This window comes from Salvelinus fontinalis, chromosome 11 (assembly GCF_029448725.1).
Source record: "Salvelinus fontinalis isolate EN_2023a chromosome 11, ASM2944872v1, whole genome shotgun sequence".
Lineage (NCBI taxonomy): Eukaryota > Metazoa > Chordata > Actinopteri > Salmoniformes > Salmonidae > Salvelinus > Salvelinus fontinalis.
The window spans coordinates 24,217,113-24,234,761 of record NC_074675.1 but is presented as its reverse complement, the minus strand read 5'-3'; the positions used below and the strand labels follow the sequence as shown (position 1 = coordinate 24,234,761).

The following is a 17,649-nucleotide window of genomic DNA, read 5'->3' as shown; positions in this document are numbered from 1 at the left end:
CACACACACACACATACACACACACACACACACACACACACACACACACACACACACACACACACACACACACACACAGAGAGAGAGAGAGAGAGAGCTGAACAAGCACTTGTCTGAGAACTCCAACTTCCTTCCCAGTTGAGAACTTCCTGTCCACTAAATGTGTCCACTAAACGCAGAACAAAATGATACCAAAACATCGGCTAAAGTGTCACTTCAATTCGACTGCTCATTTACTCATATAATTAAAACTGTCAGTTAACACGATGACTCAACTAAGGCCAGTAGCCTAACGGTATCAGCTTAAGGATTTCCCACAAGGATTTCCCACAAGAATAAAATCATGAACCATTCAGGCCCAGAGACATGGGTGTTTATTACGTCCCAAACACGCCTCCCACCAGAAAACGAGTTCACGACAACATGCTTCTTCACGACACTGCGAGACACTGGCCTTAATTGAGCATTGAAGTGTCAAGTTAAGCATGCACTCCAAAGACCATGTGCTTGCTATCTGCTTCGCTGTACTGTCATTTGAACCCTTATTGCGTTGACTGTACCTAAATTCAGCTCTGATACGTTTACTTAACTGTGTCTAAAGTTATTTGGGCGTTTGACCATCGCAAATATTGATACGGCTGACCGACCGAAGTAGTGAGAATTAAGCAATAGTGACAAACAGACACAACACAACGTTTTCGCAGAATATTTGGCAGAGAAAGCGTTAAAAAACACTATCAGTCTCATTCCTGAAATATGGTTCCCTAATGGAAGAATCCATTTCCCAGACCAGGTGTTTGTTGGCTTGGACATTTCGCTGAATGTTTTGACATTATCTGACGCTACAGGATCAAGAGGTTGAGTCACACAAGCTTCCACTTTGCTGTCCTCAGTACTTCTGGTACAGAGAGGTTCTGGTAAGCACAAGGCCTTCTGAATGCCCAGTGAGACCTGTGTGTGTTTGTGTGTGTGTGTAGTAAAGGGATTCCTGGGGAAGTGAGTGTCAGTGAGATAACCTGGGAGGAATGTGCTAATCAGAGCTGAAAGGGTTTCAGGCAGGAAAGTGTGGCAAGTCGGAGGCAGGAACACAGAACTATCCCCCCCCTGCCTGCTTCAGACCAACTGCCATCTGTATTTCTGCCACAGTCAGGCCTTTTCCTAACCAATGTTAGGGTTTGCAATGAGTGCTTGGCTCACGCACGCCCACACAGACTTAAAGGAAGCGGACCTGCTCTCCAAAAAGCTGATGTGTCATACCTTCCTTTCCTGGAACGACATACGTTAGTTTCAGCAAAGCTCAGGAAGCGCACATGGCAGCTCCTCTCTTCTTCTCCTTTTTCTGTTTCTGGGATCCTGACGGACAGGCAGTACGGCAGTGCTTCTTCTTCTGTTGCCTGAGTCGTCTCTGTAGGCGGAGGCCGTCACTCTCGGAGCCATGAGTCGATCCTGTGTGGTCAAAGTTATCACTCTGACTGAGATCCAGATACTGCCGGTAGGTGACATGAGCAGGCAAAGGAGAGAGGGAAAGAGGGGGATAAATAGGGAAAGAGAGAGGGAGAAAAAAGGGGGAGGGGGGTCTCTGCAGTCTCACCCAGGATACTGCATGTATATGGAGGTACTCGCAGATCTTGTGCTTGGATACAAGTGAAAGTGCTTTGTTTGGTTGATGGGGTGTCTATGTATGGTGGGTTATTGTAATGGCATTTTCTGTGTGACCTATATAATACTCACTTACTACTTACACATGCACATACACACACAGTTCCAAAGAGCATGATCTTCAAGACTGACATTCCAAAAAAGGGCAATTCTACTCAGTGTGGAATTATCTCTCCTCCCTCTATACAATCTCAGATGTGTGGTCACAGCTATTAACTGGTTAGCTGGCTCAGCATATCCACAGGAACCATGTCTGAGAACATATCTGTCGTGTTCCATATAGTTCTGTATCCATTTCTGTATTTACACCACAGAAAGAGCATTACTGCATAGAATTACTGTAGTAGTATTACTTCACAATACTTAATGCTTTATAACACTAAAGGTTTTTGATTCATAGTAGAAATGAATCCCAACAGTTGTAAAGTTCTGTCGAGAATTGAAAAAGCCTGTCCAAGCGAAATAATAACCCAGTGTTTCATAATCCAGATTAGTCTGAAGTGAAACAAGAACTTGTGTAAGAGTGAAACTGAGTTAAACAATAGCTGGCTATCTAGAATAGTGAACACTAGCTACCTGGGAGTGAGCTCTGTGACGTACAGAGGCGTCTCTTCAAAGACCATAGATCACTGTGCTACTGCGGGGCTTCACTGTCTGACTTCAAGAGGAAAGTACATACTGAGGTAAATCAGTGCAACTTTGTCACAATTTAAAGTAGATTTGAGTATGGATATTACGTATAGTTCGTCGAGTACTTTTAAATGTTAAAAACATCAATTAACTTAATTTGGTATTTGAAAGCGTTCTTAGTAAATTTTGTCTTACGTGATGTTGTTAGAACTTGAATGGTTTTACCAAGTTTCGTCTTGCAAATGTTTTTAGCCCAACTTTTTATGACCCTATTCCTCATAAAAGCTAATTTAATGGGAAGCCTGAATCTGTCCATACATTATTCGTGTTTTCTTGTTGACTTTGACATACTGTGCATCCCATTTAACTCTCATTTATCATAACCGACAGAACATTTCATTAACATGATGCACTTTCTTTATCAGTGCCATCACAGCTATGTCGTGTGAAATAATGTGGTACGTCATACATCAGAGTAGGAGACAGACAGTAAGAGTCAGTCCCAGAGTGATCCATGGATTAGATCAGTAAGTTGTCGCTCCCTTCTCTGCCTGTGAGACATTCCTCGTTTTAGTGGCTTAAGTAGTGAAAACAAAGTTATGAAGTGGGCACAGCTGCCGTCCTAATAGGAATCAAAGCTCTCATGGATATTCTCCCCACCAGCCATTAGAAAAACAAACGAAACAACAACAAATTCATGCTCTGATTCAATCATAAGCCAACTGCATTGGGAGTACAAAATATGTCTGCCTCAGGCCTACAGTACATCTACAGTGCCAATGTCTGTTAGGCATACTGCTTGCTGATGTATATGCTAGTGGAATGATATGGAGAGCATTCAACTATGCATCCTGTACAGTGGGACAGAATAATGGCATGGGTCGAGTGCACAAACAAACCTGACTTTGGGTCATTTTGACATAGAAGAAAATAATTATAAGCGATATCCAAACCAATAGGGTGTGTGGGTGCGGGAGCAGACGTGACAGTATAGTCCCGACACGAATCTCAGGTTGCTTCCCAGGCCGGCTGGTTGTTTGTTCTATCGGTTCGGTTGCCACAGACGCGACCCAGTCGTTAAGTCTTTCTGCTCTGTGTATATGGACGCGACCTAGTCGTTTGTTCTAAATATTCCATTGCCATACTGGCTGGCAACGTTCTTATCCCTTGCTTGCTAGCTAGCCAACTACGGCTAACTTACAGTCACGTCAAACAGCAAAGTCGCTGCATTTGCATTTGTTTAAGATGTTTTTTTTTGTGACATTTATTGGTGTACATTCATAACAATGAGCTAATGATGCGCGATTTTGCCTGGCATAGAAAATGTGCATACTCATTAGGACACTGTTGTTCAGAGAAGCTAGCCAACAACACAGCTAGCACAATCACTTCAAACTGAATCTGGAAAGACTGCAAACCAGCTGCATTTAGTTTTCTATTGAAATATCGTTGTATATATCCATAAAAATTATGCTAACTGATTCATGATTCCGACTGGCTGAGATAAACTGTCCGCTTGTCTGTCTCGTCCCGACAAGTGCATTACTATGGGACAGCTGGAGATCGAATTTTACTATTCAAACAATGTCGCAGATGTTGGAGAGACCGACAGCAAGGTTTATACAAATCTCCGCTGTTGAAAACCAAATGCTAGTCTAAAAGAAATGGAAGATAATGTCTAGATGTTTTTTTATAGAGGAGATCAAGTTTCTAAATTGCCTGGCTGGGCTGATGAGACAGTGGATTGCGCAGTGAGATGGAACAGAGTAAATAGGCATTTCAACGTCATTGCTTTGGCCACTGGTAACTTGTGGAATAGAAACCGACTGGAATGCAATTTTAACCATGAAGCATCTAGGATTAGACCCACCCGTTGTATAAATGATGATGCATTTACATGACACTTCAACATTCTATGGCAGCCATGTTAGCTCCCCATTAACATTACATGGGTAATATTCAAACAATGCTACGTAACTGATTTGTCTAGAATTAGAACAATATTCACAATTCTAAAAGTCGGCCTAACTCTTTTAATATAGGACTCTGATCACGACAATCCACTGAATGACAGAAGGGACATCACAATCATTTCCAACAAGTGGAATAGAATAAACACAAACTCTTCCATTTTCAAGAGTGTCAAAGTCATTTACAAACGTCTACATTGCCGATTCTCCAGGCAGATATCTTATTCTGTGCCTAGTGAACTGCATTGTGTCTTGTCTTCATGCACAGTCCTGTCATTGTCGTGCCGCGCATTAGTGACAGAAGATACATTACTTGGTAGGAATCTAATTAGATGTCCCCTAACGACCTAATAGGCGTGTCTCCTGCTGCATGTACAGTAGAGAGAAGGCTATTAATCCAAGGACAACCTCTATCTCTTCAGACAACAAGCTGAGTGTAGTACGCTGGCAGTCATTCCATCCGCTCTAGAAAAATGTTGATTGAGTAACAAATGGTATCTTGTTTAGCCCTTAGTTGCCAGCGATGAGACTTGGTCTCTCTCTTCATTGGTGACAAGTTCAGTACTGTCGTGCGGGAGTCCATTCTGAGCAGGGCCAGTCATCTATGTGAGCTATGTGGACGACAGACGACAGCACTGGTGTTGACCAAAAATACTGATTCTATACTATCATTATGTGCAAAATGTGCATCTGTGTCTGTGGTCAAATCAGGTGCTTCTAGTAATTTTGTTGTAGATTTTTATTTTATTTTTTACAACCTCAAGATGTTGTTGCTAGTATTCGAGTAAAGGGGAGCAAGTGGTCACGGTTGTCTGCTGTGATCTGGAGCTTAAAAAAAAGAAGGGAAATCTGAATGTTCCTATATGATGACCAGGATTACAACTTCACAACTGTAGTACAGACCTACGTTGACCCGAGTTGCTTCTTCTCTGTATTGAATAAATGAGGAATGATTAAGAAAGCCAGAAGCTACTCCTAAAAGGAGACAAACGTTTACTGTCAGGGGTTCAATCAGCAAGGCAAATGGTTTCCAGTAAAGACGTTAAAATCTCATGGGAATTCACTGATAGTAGAAATTAAAACCCAATTCATTCAGTCGACCTAATAATCAATCAACCAATTCTTCCCAAAATACTTAAGCAACCGTAAACCAATAAAAAAACGACTACAATAATCCCCTTTATAGCCCTAGACAAGAGTAAAACATTTTTAGACAAGAGGATAAAAATAGGGTCACGATAGCTACAGTACTAAAATTAGCCCCCAGAATAGTCCATCTAGGGTTATTCTTGGAGTAATTGATATTAGACAATGAGCGGCCAAAGGAGGGGTCATGGTGCAAATGGCCATCCAAAGTTATTTAAAAAAGAAGAACAAGAAAGAACCAATTGTGCTAGAGTCAACTACTAGACCCCCGAAGGAGATCGTAGAGAGTCCGGACTAGGGGTCGATCGTGATTGGCCGATAACTCCCAAACAGAAACAGGGCGGTCCCGTTGAATTAGTCGAGATATAGGCAAAAGCCATAGGCAGATATCCTGTTGGGATCAAACCCGGGGGTAATCTGATGAGTCTCTGTTTGAAGTGATTATCACGGAGGGAAACTAAGGGATAGCCCGGCTTCTCGCCGAATTAGCAAATTTAGTGCAGAGCCTTAAGAAGTTTATAAAGACACTGGCTGAGGAGAGGAGGGGACAGTCCTCAACATATCAACTCATATCAACTCACCAGGATAGCCACCGGATAGCAGCAGCTTAACCGCAGTCCTACTGCTACTTTTTGAGCTGTTCTACAACTAGCAGACCAGACCTGAAGACAGTCTCTCTCTGACTGACGAGAATGCCACACTTAAGGGACTGTAGTTATTACAAGATGCGAGACGGAGGCCGAGTTTCCAACGTAAGGATGAATGTTTCAATAGCAACAGTATACACACTCCAATGAAGTCGACTTGGACACTTTGTTGAGATATTGGTTTAGTAAGTCGGTTGTAGGTGTGTGGTGTGTGTAGACATTTAGGGCATAGACATTTGAAGGATACGAAGGATACTACATTGGGACATCAGCTAGTTACAACTTTTGACACTTACGGTAAATCATCTTCTTACTGCCTGTCTGAGGTTTGATTTGTCCGTGACTTGCCTGGGAATTCAAGAGGATTTGTCTTGTAATTCAGGGGTAAAACATGATTAACAACAATTTTGACGAAACAGCTTCAACATGACTCACGACTTGCTACACTATCAATGCTCTCTCTGAGACTGCACTGAGCGGGGACTTTTATTTTTTTGATGTCTATCTTAGGTTGCATACTAACACTAAACTCTGTTATCTGAGACTACATAGTAACCGTTGCCTGTTGTGTTACCCAATAACTGATCTTAGGTCTGTATGGAACAGGTCCAGAGCCACCTGGAGGGCTCTAAGTTCCACCTGCACCAGGCCCAGAGTCAGCAGGTCAAGCAGTACCTGACCCTGGGTTCCAAGCTGGCCGGGGGACAGGGGGGCCACCCTCACCCCACTGCGCAGGGAGGGCAGCTCCTGGGCACCGTTCCAGTGATGAGGAATGGCCACATGGCCCCTCTCAGTGATGGCAGCACCCCCAGCAGCCCCGTTACACTGCTGACCCTGGCATCCAACCACGACAGCGAGGTGAGTGAGCGTCTTGATTGATCTTTTCAACAACAGTAAGTGCTCATCTAGGTACCTTTTGATATTTAGTGTTGGGATTCAATCAATCCCACTATTTGTTTGTTTTATCTCAATGTCTTTGTTTAGTAGGTCCTTACAGTGACAAAAATAGTTAGGTGATTTAATCACACTATGCAGGTTTGATTACAGAGTCCTAATTCTCTTTTACCTGAGATACCGGCTGTGTGAACAACTCAGTTATCTCTAGTGACCCGCCCATTCTCTCTGAAACGCTCATCAATAACTTCAGAGATTCAGTTCCTAAAGAGAATCTCTGTTAAGGAGGAAAGTAGTTTGATAACAAACACTTTGTTCCCGCCATGGCTGATCTCTTCCAGCATGGTGGTGAAGAAATGTCTGTTATTGGATTAGGATCCTAACTGTCCCTCCCTCTGAATGATAGGTTTAGAGACGATGCGAAAGGAAATGTTACATTGAATTACAATGCGAGCATTTGCTCACCTAACGTTATAACTACCTGTTGTTGGATACATAATGTATCTGAATTGAACTGAGGCTGGTACAATATGACTGTCTTCTTTTAGTTTCCAATGGATGAAGTTATTGATGACTTGATTAGCCTGGAGTCCGGCTTCAATGACGGGGGCTTGGATTGTATGGATCCCAGCATCATAATGCAAAACAATGTAAGTATGACTAATCATATAAACTATTATATCAGTCGCGAATGTCAAGGGAAAAACACTTATTTGAATTGCAAAACTAAGGGTAAAAACAGAAGAAATGCTATCGACATGCAGGTGCTTCCGTCTATTGATTCTCGCTGACCTTATTCCTTGATCCAGACGTGATTCCCAGAAGATCCTTGATCTTCTTGACACTCACGAAGAGCATATATTGGGGTAGTTAAGTTCAGCTTTTAAAGTTAAGTTGCTTAACTAACTTCTTTAAAGGACTTAAAAGGGGAACATGAGAACTACTTCCTCTGCCAAACATGAACTTTCAGGCTTGACTTGCTTGGGAAAAAAAGGAGCTGGCTTTGTGTGAGGTCAGATTAAGTCCACCGATGAGTCAAAGTTCATTTCACCTGGGTTGAGGCTTAAAGCATTTCTCACATTTCTCAAGATGCCGAACAATACGGATGAATCCGCAAGTGATGTCATTACACGGTAATTGATGACAGTGTGGGAAATAATGTGTTAATTAGTATAAACACTAAGTTTGTGATTCTTCTTTTTTTGGCTGAAAGCCCTACATGGACACTGGTCACTGCCATGGAGTTTGGGAATGGTAGTCAAGAAGACAGAGGGAGAGCGGCGAGACTATGCTAGATATCTACTACAACAACAAATATATTGTTCAGACTAGGCATTCCATTAGAGAAATGCATGGACGGCAGCAGAGACAAGTGCTCCCAGTGCGAATTATATCTGGAGTTGAATTCCAAAAACAAAGACTCATTTGAGTAGCGATTATAGACACACCTGAACTCACCACAGAGGTATGTGGTACTAAAGGAAAATGTGTTCCCACCGCATTTCAAGAGCGAGGCATTGAGGAGAGGCCAACCAGACAGAGAGATAGAGATGAAGAGAGATAGAGAAAGACAGAGGCAAGCAGGCAGGCATGCACACAAACACACACATAGAAAAGGAGAGAGAAAAAAAACGGGGTGACAGAAAAGCAGAGGGGTGTGTGTGTGTGTAGGAAAGACAAGACGGGGGGGAGGGGGGGTGTAGAGAGTGAAGATCAGAGCGACAGGAAAAAAAGGGAGAGGAGGAGAGATTTAGAGCGAGGCAGTGAGGCATTGGATTGGGTTAATGCCTACACTCCCGATGGGCTTGTTCCGAAATAATAGTGCGCTTAAATGGATCAATTCATTCTAATTAGTCATACAGTACGATGCATCACGTCGTTTTGTCATGTCAACATATCCCAGGAACACAGATGGGAGCGGATTGAAGTGATTACGATGTGAGCAGTCGGGGGACTGTCGCAATCTTTCATTTTGATAAGTAACCCCCCCCCCCCCCCTCTGTTAGAGATAATGACGGAGAGAAAGCCATCTACAGGCAAAGCAAACCAACTGCAAATATTGAAATGTCTACAGTTCCTTCTTTTTCTCCCACTTCCTCCTTCCTTCCCTCCCATAACTTGACCTCTATTCTTATCCCTCTCTACACTACTCTAGGAACTGAATTTCACACATACACAGTGACAAATTGTCTTTACACAGCTATGCCGGCTTTTGTAGGATTCCCAAAAATGCACAGCTCCCTAAGATTAGACATGCATACATGCATCCCTCTGCATTCCAACAGAGTTCCTAAAAGAGACCGCAGTTATCCGGCTTGTTCGGGAAAATATATGCCTATTTTCTCACAGTGGACAAGCGGCGTAGAAAAACAGTTTGGTGTCTGTTTGGGCGGGTTATGACCCGGCTTTCATCCAGTGGGGTGCTATTTTGAACACACAGACGCCTCTGTGTTCTGGGGCCCTTTCAAGCTGAGTAGCCATTGTGGCCACTGATAATGGTACTATTAGGCTAGTAAACAGGGGCACGGAGCGAGGTCGTACCCCCAGAGGAGGACCTGAGAGGGCCTTAGGGGACGCAAACAGGGCTGTGGTCAGGCAAGGCCCCTGGTGGGGAGACATGGAGGCCCCTAGCCTCTCCTGCTGGATCACACAAAGCAATGCCCTGAGGGCTGAGAAGTGACAGGACTGCCAACAGTGCTATGTTTGCCCTCATCTGAAAGCCTTACAAATTCCTGCCACCATTTCAATGCTTTCAAATGAGCCAAAGTCATCTGCTTCCAAAAGTTTCAATGACTTAGTGAACTTGAGGTCCCCGAGTCTGAATGAAACGTTATCTCTCCGTGTCTGTGCGTCTGTGTTCAACCATTTCCTCCTCTCCTTTTCTTCTCTCCAGGTGCTTAGCAGCAGCATGCTGGACATCTATGGGTGTGAACCAGGTATGACTACGGCCCCTCATGGCCGAATGACACCCACCTCACGCCCCACTAAGCTCACTACTGTAAAAAGGGGTACGAACACACAAGTCACAGGTACGAACACACATCATAGCACTAAAGATGATCAAAATAATCAATGCATGATCACATCGAAAGAGGATAGAAGTGTGAAACTCAACCACATACCGTAGCATAGAAGCACAACACTCTAGGTGACACATTCCTGACAAGTCTAAATCATGTCAGTTACTGGCATCCATTTTTCTTTTTAGGAATGAATAAGTTTAGCATTTTTTTAAGGTGCCCGACAACAGGAAACAAGAAAGAGTAATCCATTTAGTCATTTTTCTTCTTTAGCTGAGTAAAATTATGACAAAATGCTGTGTAGGCCCTCTTCTTCAACCCTGATGTGTACAGCGTTAATCCTACACAAACTATTCAACTTATTACTAAGTAAACTCATGAATATCCTTAGATTAAGTTTGTCTGCTCTCAGCCGATTGCCATTGTGTATTCTATACAGCATCTACAACTTGTCAGTCACTTCCTTATAATGGAAGACAGTGCAGGTTCAACATGGATTTGTTTTGGATAAATTACGGATCGCTTCGATAGGGTGCATGTGTAGTAGCACGAGTTCACTGTCTAGCCGTATCAAGTCCAATGAAGAAGGAAGCTGAAGGAAAACAAGGCAAATATGTTTACATGTAGCAAATAGATTTTTCCCTTAAATGTGTAGTGTTTGGACTACAGTTGTATCACTCACATCCCTCATTATCAATGGCCTCTGTCCATAGTCCGCGACACAAAGGACCTCTGAGAAATGTTTTATAAATGCCATGCATCGAGTAAAGCTAATTGATTTAGGAAATAGAAAGGATGCCTCAAGAACGCTTCACTCCGACGAGAAAATAAGTGAATTAGTATATTTTTCATATAAGTGTGCGGTCGGGAACAACGGGCAGTTACACAGAGGTCTAAATGACCTTATTGAATCAACAGAGACGAATTGAGAAATCCAATCACAGGTTCTAATTATATAGTTTGGGAGAAATGTGAATGTGAATGTGCATATGAATGATATAGCATGCCTTTCCCCTCATGGGTAGATCAGCAAATTTGTTAAGCAGACTTAATTGCCAGCCTGAGTGGCTTAAAAGAGGACACAGATTTTTCACAATGAACCAAAGAGAAGAGGCGCAGTTATGTATGCCAGGCGGGCTGGGAGCGAGTGGGATAAATTGAGCCCTTTCAATGTGTGTGTGAGTGTGTGGGTTCAGACTCTGTGGAAGGTTCAGACTTTGTGTCTGTGGTGGCAAAGATGATCTCCACTGTCTGCCACCCCAGAAATCCAGGCCAGAACTGTGTATCGGCTGACTGGAGCTTCTTTGATACTCTGTGTGCGTTTCTTATCAGGCTGTGTTCTTCTTTGTGTTTCACAGAACATGAAACGAGAGTGATGGCCAAAGAACGACAGAAGAAAGACAATCACAACTTGAGTAAGAGTCGCCCTGCTCAATAGGGGTACCGTTCGGGAAATGTTGTGTGGGGCACTAAAGTAACTCAATGTCCTCTCTCTCTCTCTGTCTCTCTCTCTGTCTCTCTCTCTGTCTCTCTCTCTGTCTCTCTCTCTGTCTCTCTCTCTGTCTCTCTCTCTCTCTCTCTCTCTCTGTCTCTCTCTCTGTCTCTCTCTCTCTCTCTCTCTGTGTCTCTCTCTCTCTCTCTCTCTCTCTCTCTCTCTCTCTCTCTCTCTCTCTCTCTCTCTCTCGCTCTCTCGCTCTCTCGCTCTCTCGCTCTCTCGCTCTCTCTCTCTGACCAGTTGAAAGAAGAAGAAGATACAATATCAACTACAGAATCAAAGAACTTGGAACAATGATACCAAAGTCGAATGACCCGTAAGTCATCTTGCGCTTATTACACTTTTCTCAGTCTGTATTATGTTCCAAACATTAGCTTACCTGACTCAAAGAAACTCCCCATGATCAAGTCTATTGCCATGAAAAGAAGTGCAAATGTCTGGCTGGTGTTAAGCATATGAAATACTAAGCACAGGCCGCTAAATGTTGTTAATTGAATTCAAATTAATACTCAAGAGCATATTTCGCTTCTATTTCAAGGGTGTACTTGAGTAGCTATTGTAGTCTTCACGCTCTGCAAAGTAGTGAGTCTGTGTCCTCCTTGGGCACTCAACAGTAGACTACAGCTTAGAGCTCAATGATGAAGATTGGGGTCAAACGCAAAGAAGGCCACCACCCATTTGAATCAAAGTTTGAGCACAATTGGCCCACTAAGATGGAATACGGAAGCCGGAATTGGAATCCGACATGGCCCAACAGCAATTTAACTTTTGATAGAATTTAAATGGAAGGTTACCGCTGTCGTCGTGCCATTAAGACAAGATAAAGAAGATTATTAGCTGTAGAGCAGACCAACGTCTTGTTCCAACGAAAGGTGCATTTTACAGCTGCTTCCTCCTTTTTAAAAAGTAATGGTATCAGGGAATGGGGCCTGCACTCTTGGCTTCTTCTAAAGTCACATTTTCCCCCCTCTTCCGACACCTATTTTTACTTGAGGATTAATTTTACCATACAAGCGGTTCCAAAATGGACTTTCTGCAGACGCACTTATACTTAACTATTCTATTAAAATTCCCATTCAAAGGCTGGATGTAATGTCCGAGAATGAATAATTGGCCATGTAAATCACCATTTCTTATTCATATATAAAAAATGGGTCCCTGCGTAAGTTTTTGTACAGAACATTCCGCTGAGGCGGTGAATAAAAGGTTATCTTTTACGTCCCTCTGCCGTAGTGATATGCGCTGGAACAAAGGCACCATTCTCAAGGCGTCGGTGGAGTACATCAAGTGGCTGCAGAAGGAGCAGCAGCACGCCAGAGAGCTGGAGAACAGGCAGAAGAAGATGGAGCAGGCCAACAGGAGGCTACTGCTCAGGATCCAGGTATGGACTACGGGAGAGAGAAAGCCAGACACCCTCAAAACCCGAGCCCCCTACCACTACAGATCCCCAACCCAGAGACTTCCCCATCCTTAACACCATGTCAATGTGCACCATCACGGCTCTTATGCTCAATAGAGACCCCCCCCCCCCAACCCCTTTCCCTGACAGAGACCGGACTTGCTCCTAATGATGTTTGTCAAGCAGTTCCTCATCACCACTCTTCTCTCATCACCACTCTTCTCTCATCACCACTCTTCTCTTCCACCTCTCCTCTCCAAGCCACAATAAATACCTGATTAATAAATAGAGTGATAGACTTCGGCTCCATCCGTCCGGAAGTAGGAATCAGGTCAGAATTAGATTGTGAGTCCTAATAATACCCAGAGCCATGCCTCTCTCCCTCCACTTCCCCCTCGCCCAAAAATTATGCATTAAAACGGGGCGACTGGGTATTGACATGGCAGCAGAGCAGAGCCAAGCAGACAGTGGCGACGTTACCACATGTCCTCAGCCACTGAGACATCGCTATTAACCACCAAATGAATCATTCACGGCTCTGGCTCTTACGCTGAACTCACAGTCAAGCTAAACTTCTCAATGTAACAGTGTCATCCTAAAGGACGCCGAGACCAACAAAACACATAAAACACAAACGAGACGAAAAGAGACATTTCATGTGGAGAGAGCTAACAAAAGCATTTAACGGAACGTTAGCTTCACAGCGCTAGCCAAATAAGCGCTGATGACAGTTGATAACACACCGTAGGGAGAAAGACAGCATCAACACCAAGCATCACTCAGATAAACATCACGCCAGTCTTACTTAAATGTACTGTTGGAATCCTACAGAAAGATGTTGAAACTGAGAAAAATAGACGGTTATAACTTTGCATCACGTAACGTGGGAACAGCAATGCTTTCTCACTTGCATCGCATTCCTCTACACTCTTTTTATCCCCTGAGTTTGTTTAGCTAAACGACATGCTAGCTTAACCGTTATCAAGGTAGATTGACAACAGACTATTATCCATGGTGTTACTGCTCGTGGAGCGTCGATGGGGAGGCGTGAACCATATTGCTGAACTGCTGGTAGCTGATTGATGAGGTTTTGTCATTGGTTCCTCCCCGTCATGTATATAACACATATCCCGAGGGCCCTGGCTGCGTACTGAGAGGGGGGTCTGGAGAGGAGGGGTAGATTAAATGGATCGGCCTCCACTACATTAGAGTGCTTTTTAAAGTCAATTCATAATCATCTACCAGACTATGAGGTATGTGTGCGTGTGTGTCGGGGAGGAAGGGAGGGGGTATGTGTGTGTGTAATGTGTATGCATCCATGTGCGCGCGCGTGCGTGTGTGTGTGTGTAAGGGTTGCCAACTCGTACCGAGCTCATTCTAAGAAGAGTCACCTCCTTCATTAAAAATCTTCTTATTCGACACTGTTCCCATTCCTATGTATCTGAGAAGAACACTGTCCTGATCCTTGGTCCTTTTCTGTGCGTTTCAGGAGTTGGAGATCCAGGCCCGTGCTCACGGCCTCCCCAGCATGGCCACTGCCCTGGGTACTGTAGAGCTCTCCTCCCACCTCCTCAAACAACAGCAGCAGCCCTTGGCTCCCCAGTCACAGCAGGGTCCCCAGCCACCCCTGTACCAGGAAGAACTGGACGGGGAGTACCTCCAGAGGACCTCCATGCCAGCCATGACCACTGGGGGCGTCACTGGGGTTACAGACCAGGGTCAGGGGGTGGTTGACGGCTCCACCACTTTCTCCGACCCGCTGTCTCACTTCACAGACTTCTTCAGCGCCACGCTCAAAGAGGAGCAACGGCTGGACGAGATCCTCATGGACAACCCGCTCTCGCCGTTCGGCATCGACCCGCTTCTCTCCGCCGGCTCGCCCGACGCCTCCAAGGACTCCAGTCACAGGAGCAGCTTCAGCTCGGACGATGGTGATGACGACCTATGATCCCTGACCCCTCCGCGACCCCACGGTGACCCCGTGTCAAAGTTCAAAGGACATAGAGCAGTTGGTCACCCTCACAAAGTGGTGCAGGGATTTGTTCCAGCCCAGCACCAACAACACATCCGATTCTACTGACCAGCTCGAATCATTGCGAGCTTGATTAGTGGGCTCAGGTGTGTTAGTGCTGGGCCGGAGCAGAAGCCTGCACATCCTGTGGCTCTCCAGGACCAGGGTTAGTTACCACTGGCACTCCCACTTTTTACGAACTTTGGTGGAGAGTACATACCTCGCGGACAGAACCAGACTCGTGAGAAAAAGGGAGAAAGACAATCGGTCCATACTAATCATATAATACTGTTCCACAATGCATTGGACACTGGGGTTGTTGTACACCACTGTCAACTATACTGTGTCTTTGCAATATGCCAAAAGAGGACAGTGTCCTTTTCAGATGTGTACTATTACAGTTATTGTATAAAAGGACTTTAAACCATTGAGGTTCACTGATGGGCCCTATCTAGAGCTAGTTACTGGTGGTTCCTCTTTTAGACAGAAATTAAAATGGAACAGTGATACTTGGCGAAAAAGCCTAACACTTCCTTTGTTTGTCTTTAAATTTATTTTTACAAAATGTTGTATTTATGTGTTTTAATCCATGTATTCCTAAAAAAAACATGACATTATCTAACATGCTCTCTTTTTTTATTCTTAGTGGGGGTGGGGAAAATATAATAAACCCCTTTTTTTAATAAATCAGATTTGGTGTTTTTTTTCTCATTATAATCACACATGCTTACCACATACCCAACACAAAAGCTCTCGTGTTCAATTTGTAATATTGCCTACTCTATCACAGATAATTACGATAAAATAAAATAAAATGATGGAGAGACCTGTTAACTTTCATTATTCTCCTATCTAACAGGAGCATTTCAGTTATGAACCAGGAAGAGTGACAGAGAGGTTGATTATCACATAGTCAGAGGCAAGACCTATGAGGCTAAACTGACGAATGAAGGTCCATACAGGGGAACTGTCTGAACAAAGGTGAGAGTGTGGGTAAAATGAAGGTTTCACCCAGGGTGACAGACAGTAAATGAGCGACAGAGAGAAGACAGAGAGAATGGGAAAATGAGGAGTGATGATGACGATCCAGATAGCGGCTCTTAAGGACAGGGAAAAGGCAGAATTAAAGGAGAGAATAGAGTAGGCTTTAAAAAACGCGGTCGTTAAAAAGTTCTATGAAGAAGCTAGTTGACTGATTTGAAAGAATATGTCAAATTAATCATTGAGAATCAAAATAGTTGCTTAAAAAAAATGGACTCAGAAAAGTTTAGTCAGACTTGTTTTGGATACATATAATGCTGAAATCTTTAGAAGAAATCTTTAATTAGTGGATATTTTCTAATCATGTAAAAGTTATGCATTAATAAAACAACAAACAGTCCAGAGTGTAAAAAACAACATTTCAATGTGTTTCAGTGGATACCCTGTGTTCCTCATCAAAGCTCTTCTAAATTAATGTTTTAGAATGTTATTCGCTGTATGTTTCTCCCATAATGAAATCGAAAGATTCCTGCTTGCATCTCCTCTCCAGCTACAAAATAAAATTGAACCACGAATCATTATGAAATATAGGCAGGCCAACTACAAAGCGATGAGTGATGTTTATGGGTAATTGGCCAACGCAATTATGGAAGGTAAATATGGATTTTCATTAAAGAGAAAACATGGAGGGTCTCGGAGAACTTTGCGTGACTAAAATACATTTTCCAAAGGCACAATTTACATTTTGATGTCAATACGATTCTCTCCAGATACTCTCCTATTGCAAAAAAATATAAAACAAATAATTTGGATACACAAGCTTATCATTATGTGACTAAAAGAATCAACACATTTCATCAATTGAATGCATTTCAACCCTGTCCAGTTTCCTTGCTACATCAAAGACAATATTGAACAAAGTTCAAGGGCTTCTACTCAAGGGCTTCAAACAGTGATGTGGCCTGAGGCAACGGTGACATCAGAACTGGGAACTTTTATTCGGAATATCACAGTTCATTAAACCACAGCTTTGGAAACTCAGGGGCAAGACAGGGACACAACATGTCTTATTTAGATTGACAAAACAGTCGGACATTGTTAAGAGTATCCGATAACAGTTTAATATAGGAGACATTAACCGATACATTCAATAACTAAAGATGAATGTAAAGATGTAAAACAGACTCGTTTATTATATTTAAAACCTTCCTTGATATGGTGCTGCCATGCCCTCTGTCTAACCTTCTGCACACGACAGAGATTGTAATTATTATTCTACTAGAATAACTGCCAAAACTGTGTGGTTTGTAAAATAAGCTTTTCATTGCTTTATTGTATAACTTCTGTGCGTTGCTGAGCGTTACCTCACCACTTCGAGGCAGCAGTAGTTCACTGCCATAATTCACCAGTAGGTAGCAGCAGTATGCTGTGTACTCATGTCAAAACCCCAAAAAGCTCTCGTTTTACCAATCCCAACACAAAACCAGCGAGTTTTAGTACTATTGTGGTTGAATTAACGAGCAAGGCAAGCGAACAAATCCCAAAAGGCTTTCACATGTTAATGTGAAATCAACTCCTTACTTTCTAATATCCTTATTTAAAAAAAAAATGATGAACATAATTTTAACATTACCCCAGTAAAATTACAAGGAGTACATTTGGGTTTCTTCTAGATGTACAGTATATGGACTCCAATACAGACTCGCCAGTCTTATAAACCCAATAGACGTAATGAACCTCCGAGGTGCTAGGGCAGAGTTCTGTCACCACAACAATTTCTCACCCCTTTTCCCACTA

General features: G+C 43.2%; 1 protein-coding gene across 3 annotated transcripts; it reads left to right on the top strand.

Moving 5' to 3' along the window:
• The first annotated feature begins 1,164 nt into the window (after positions 1–1,164).
• Positions 1,165–15,561, top strand: tfec (transcription factor EC). Of its 3 annotated transcripts, none has more exons than XM_055938045.1 (8): positions 1,165–1,492; positions 6,659–6,910; positions 7,495–7,596; positions 9,840–9,882; positions 11,325–11,381; positions 11,702–11,777; positions 12,695–12,842; positions 14,350–15,561. In XM_055938045.1, the coding sequence occupies exons 1-8, from the start codon at positions 1,436–1,438 to the stop codon at positions 14,806–14,808; spliced, it is 1,194 nt and encodes a 397-aa protein (XP_055794020.1). In that variant the 5' UTR covers positions 1,165–1,435; the 3' UTR covers positions 14,809–15,561. The 3 variants fall into 3 exon arrangements, with proteins under 3 accessions (XP_055794020.1, XP_055794019.1, XP_055794021.1); XM_055938044.1 differs by having other exon boundaries at positions 6,644–6,910; XM_055938046.1 differs by lacking the exon at positions 1,165–1,492 and adding an exon at positions 2,256–2,342.
• The last annotated feature ends 2,088 nt before the right edge of the window (positions 15,562–17,649 follow it).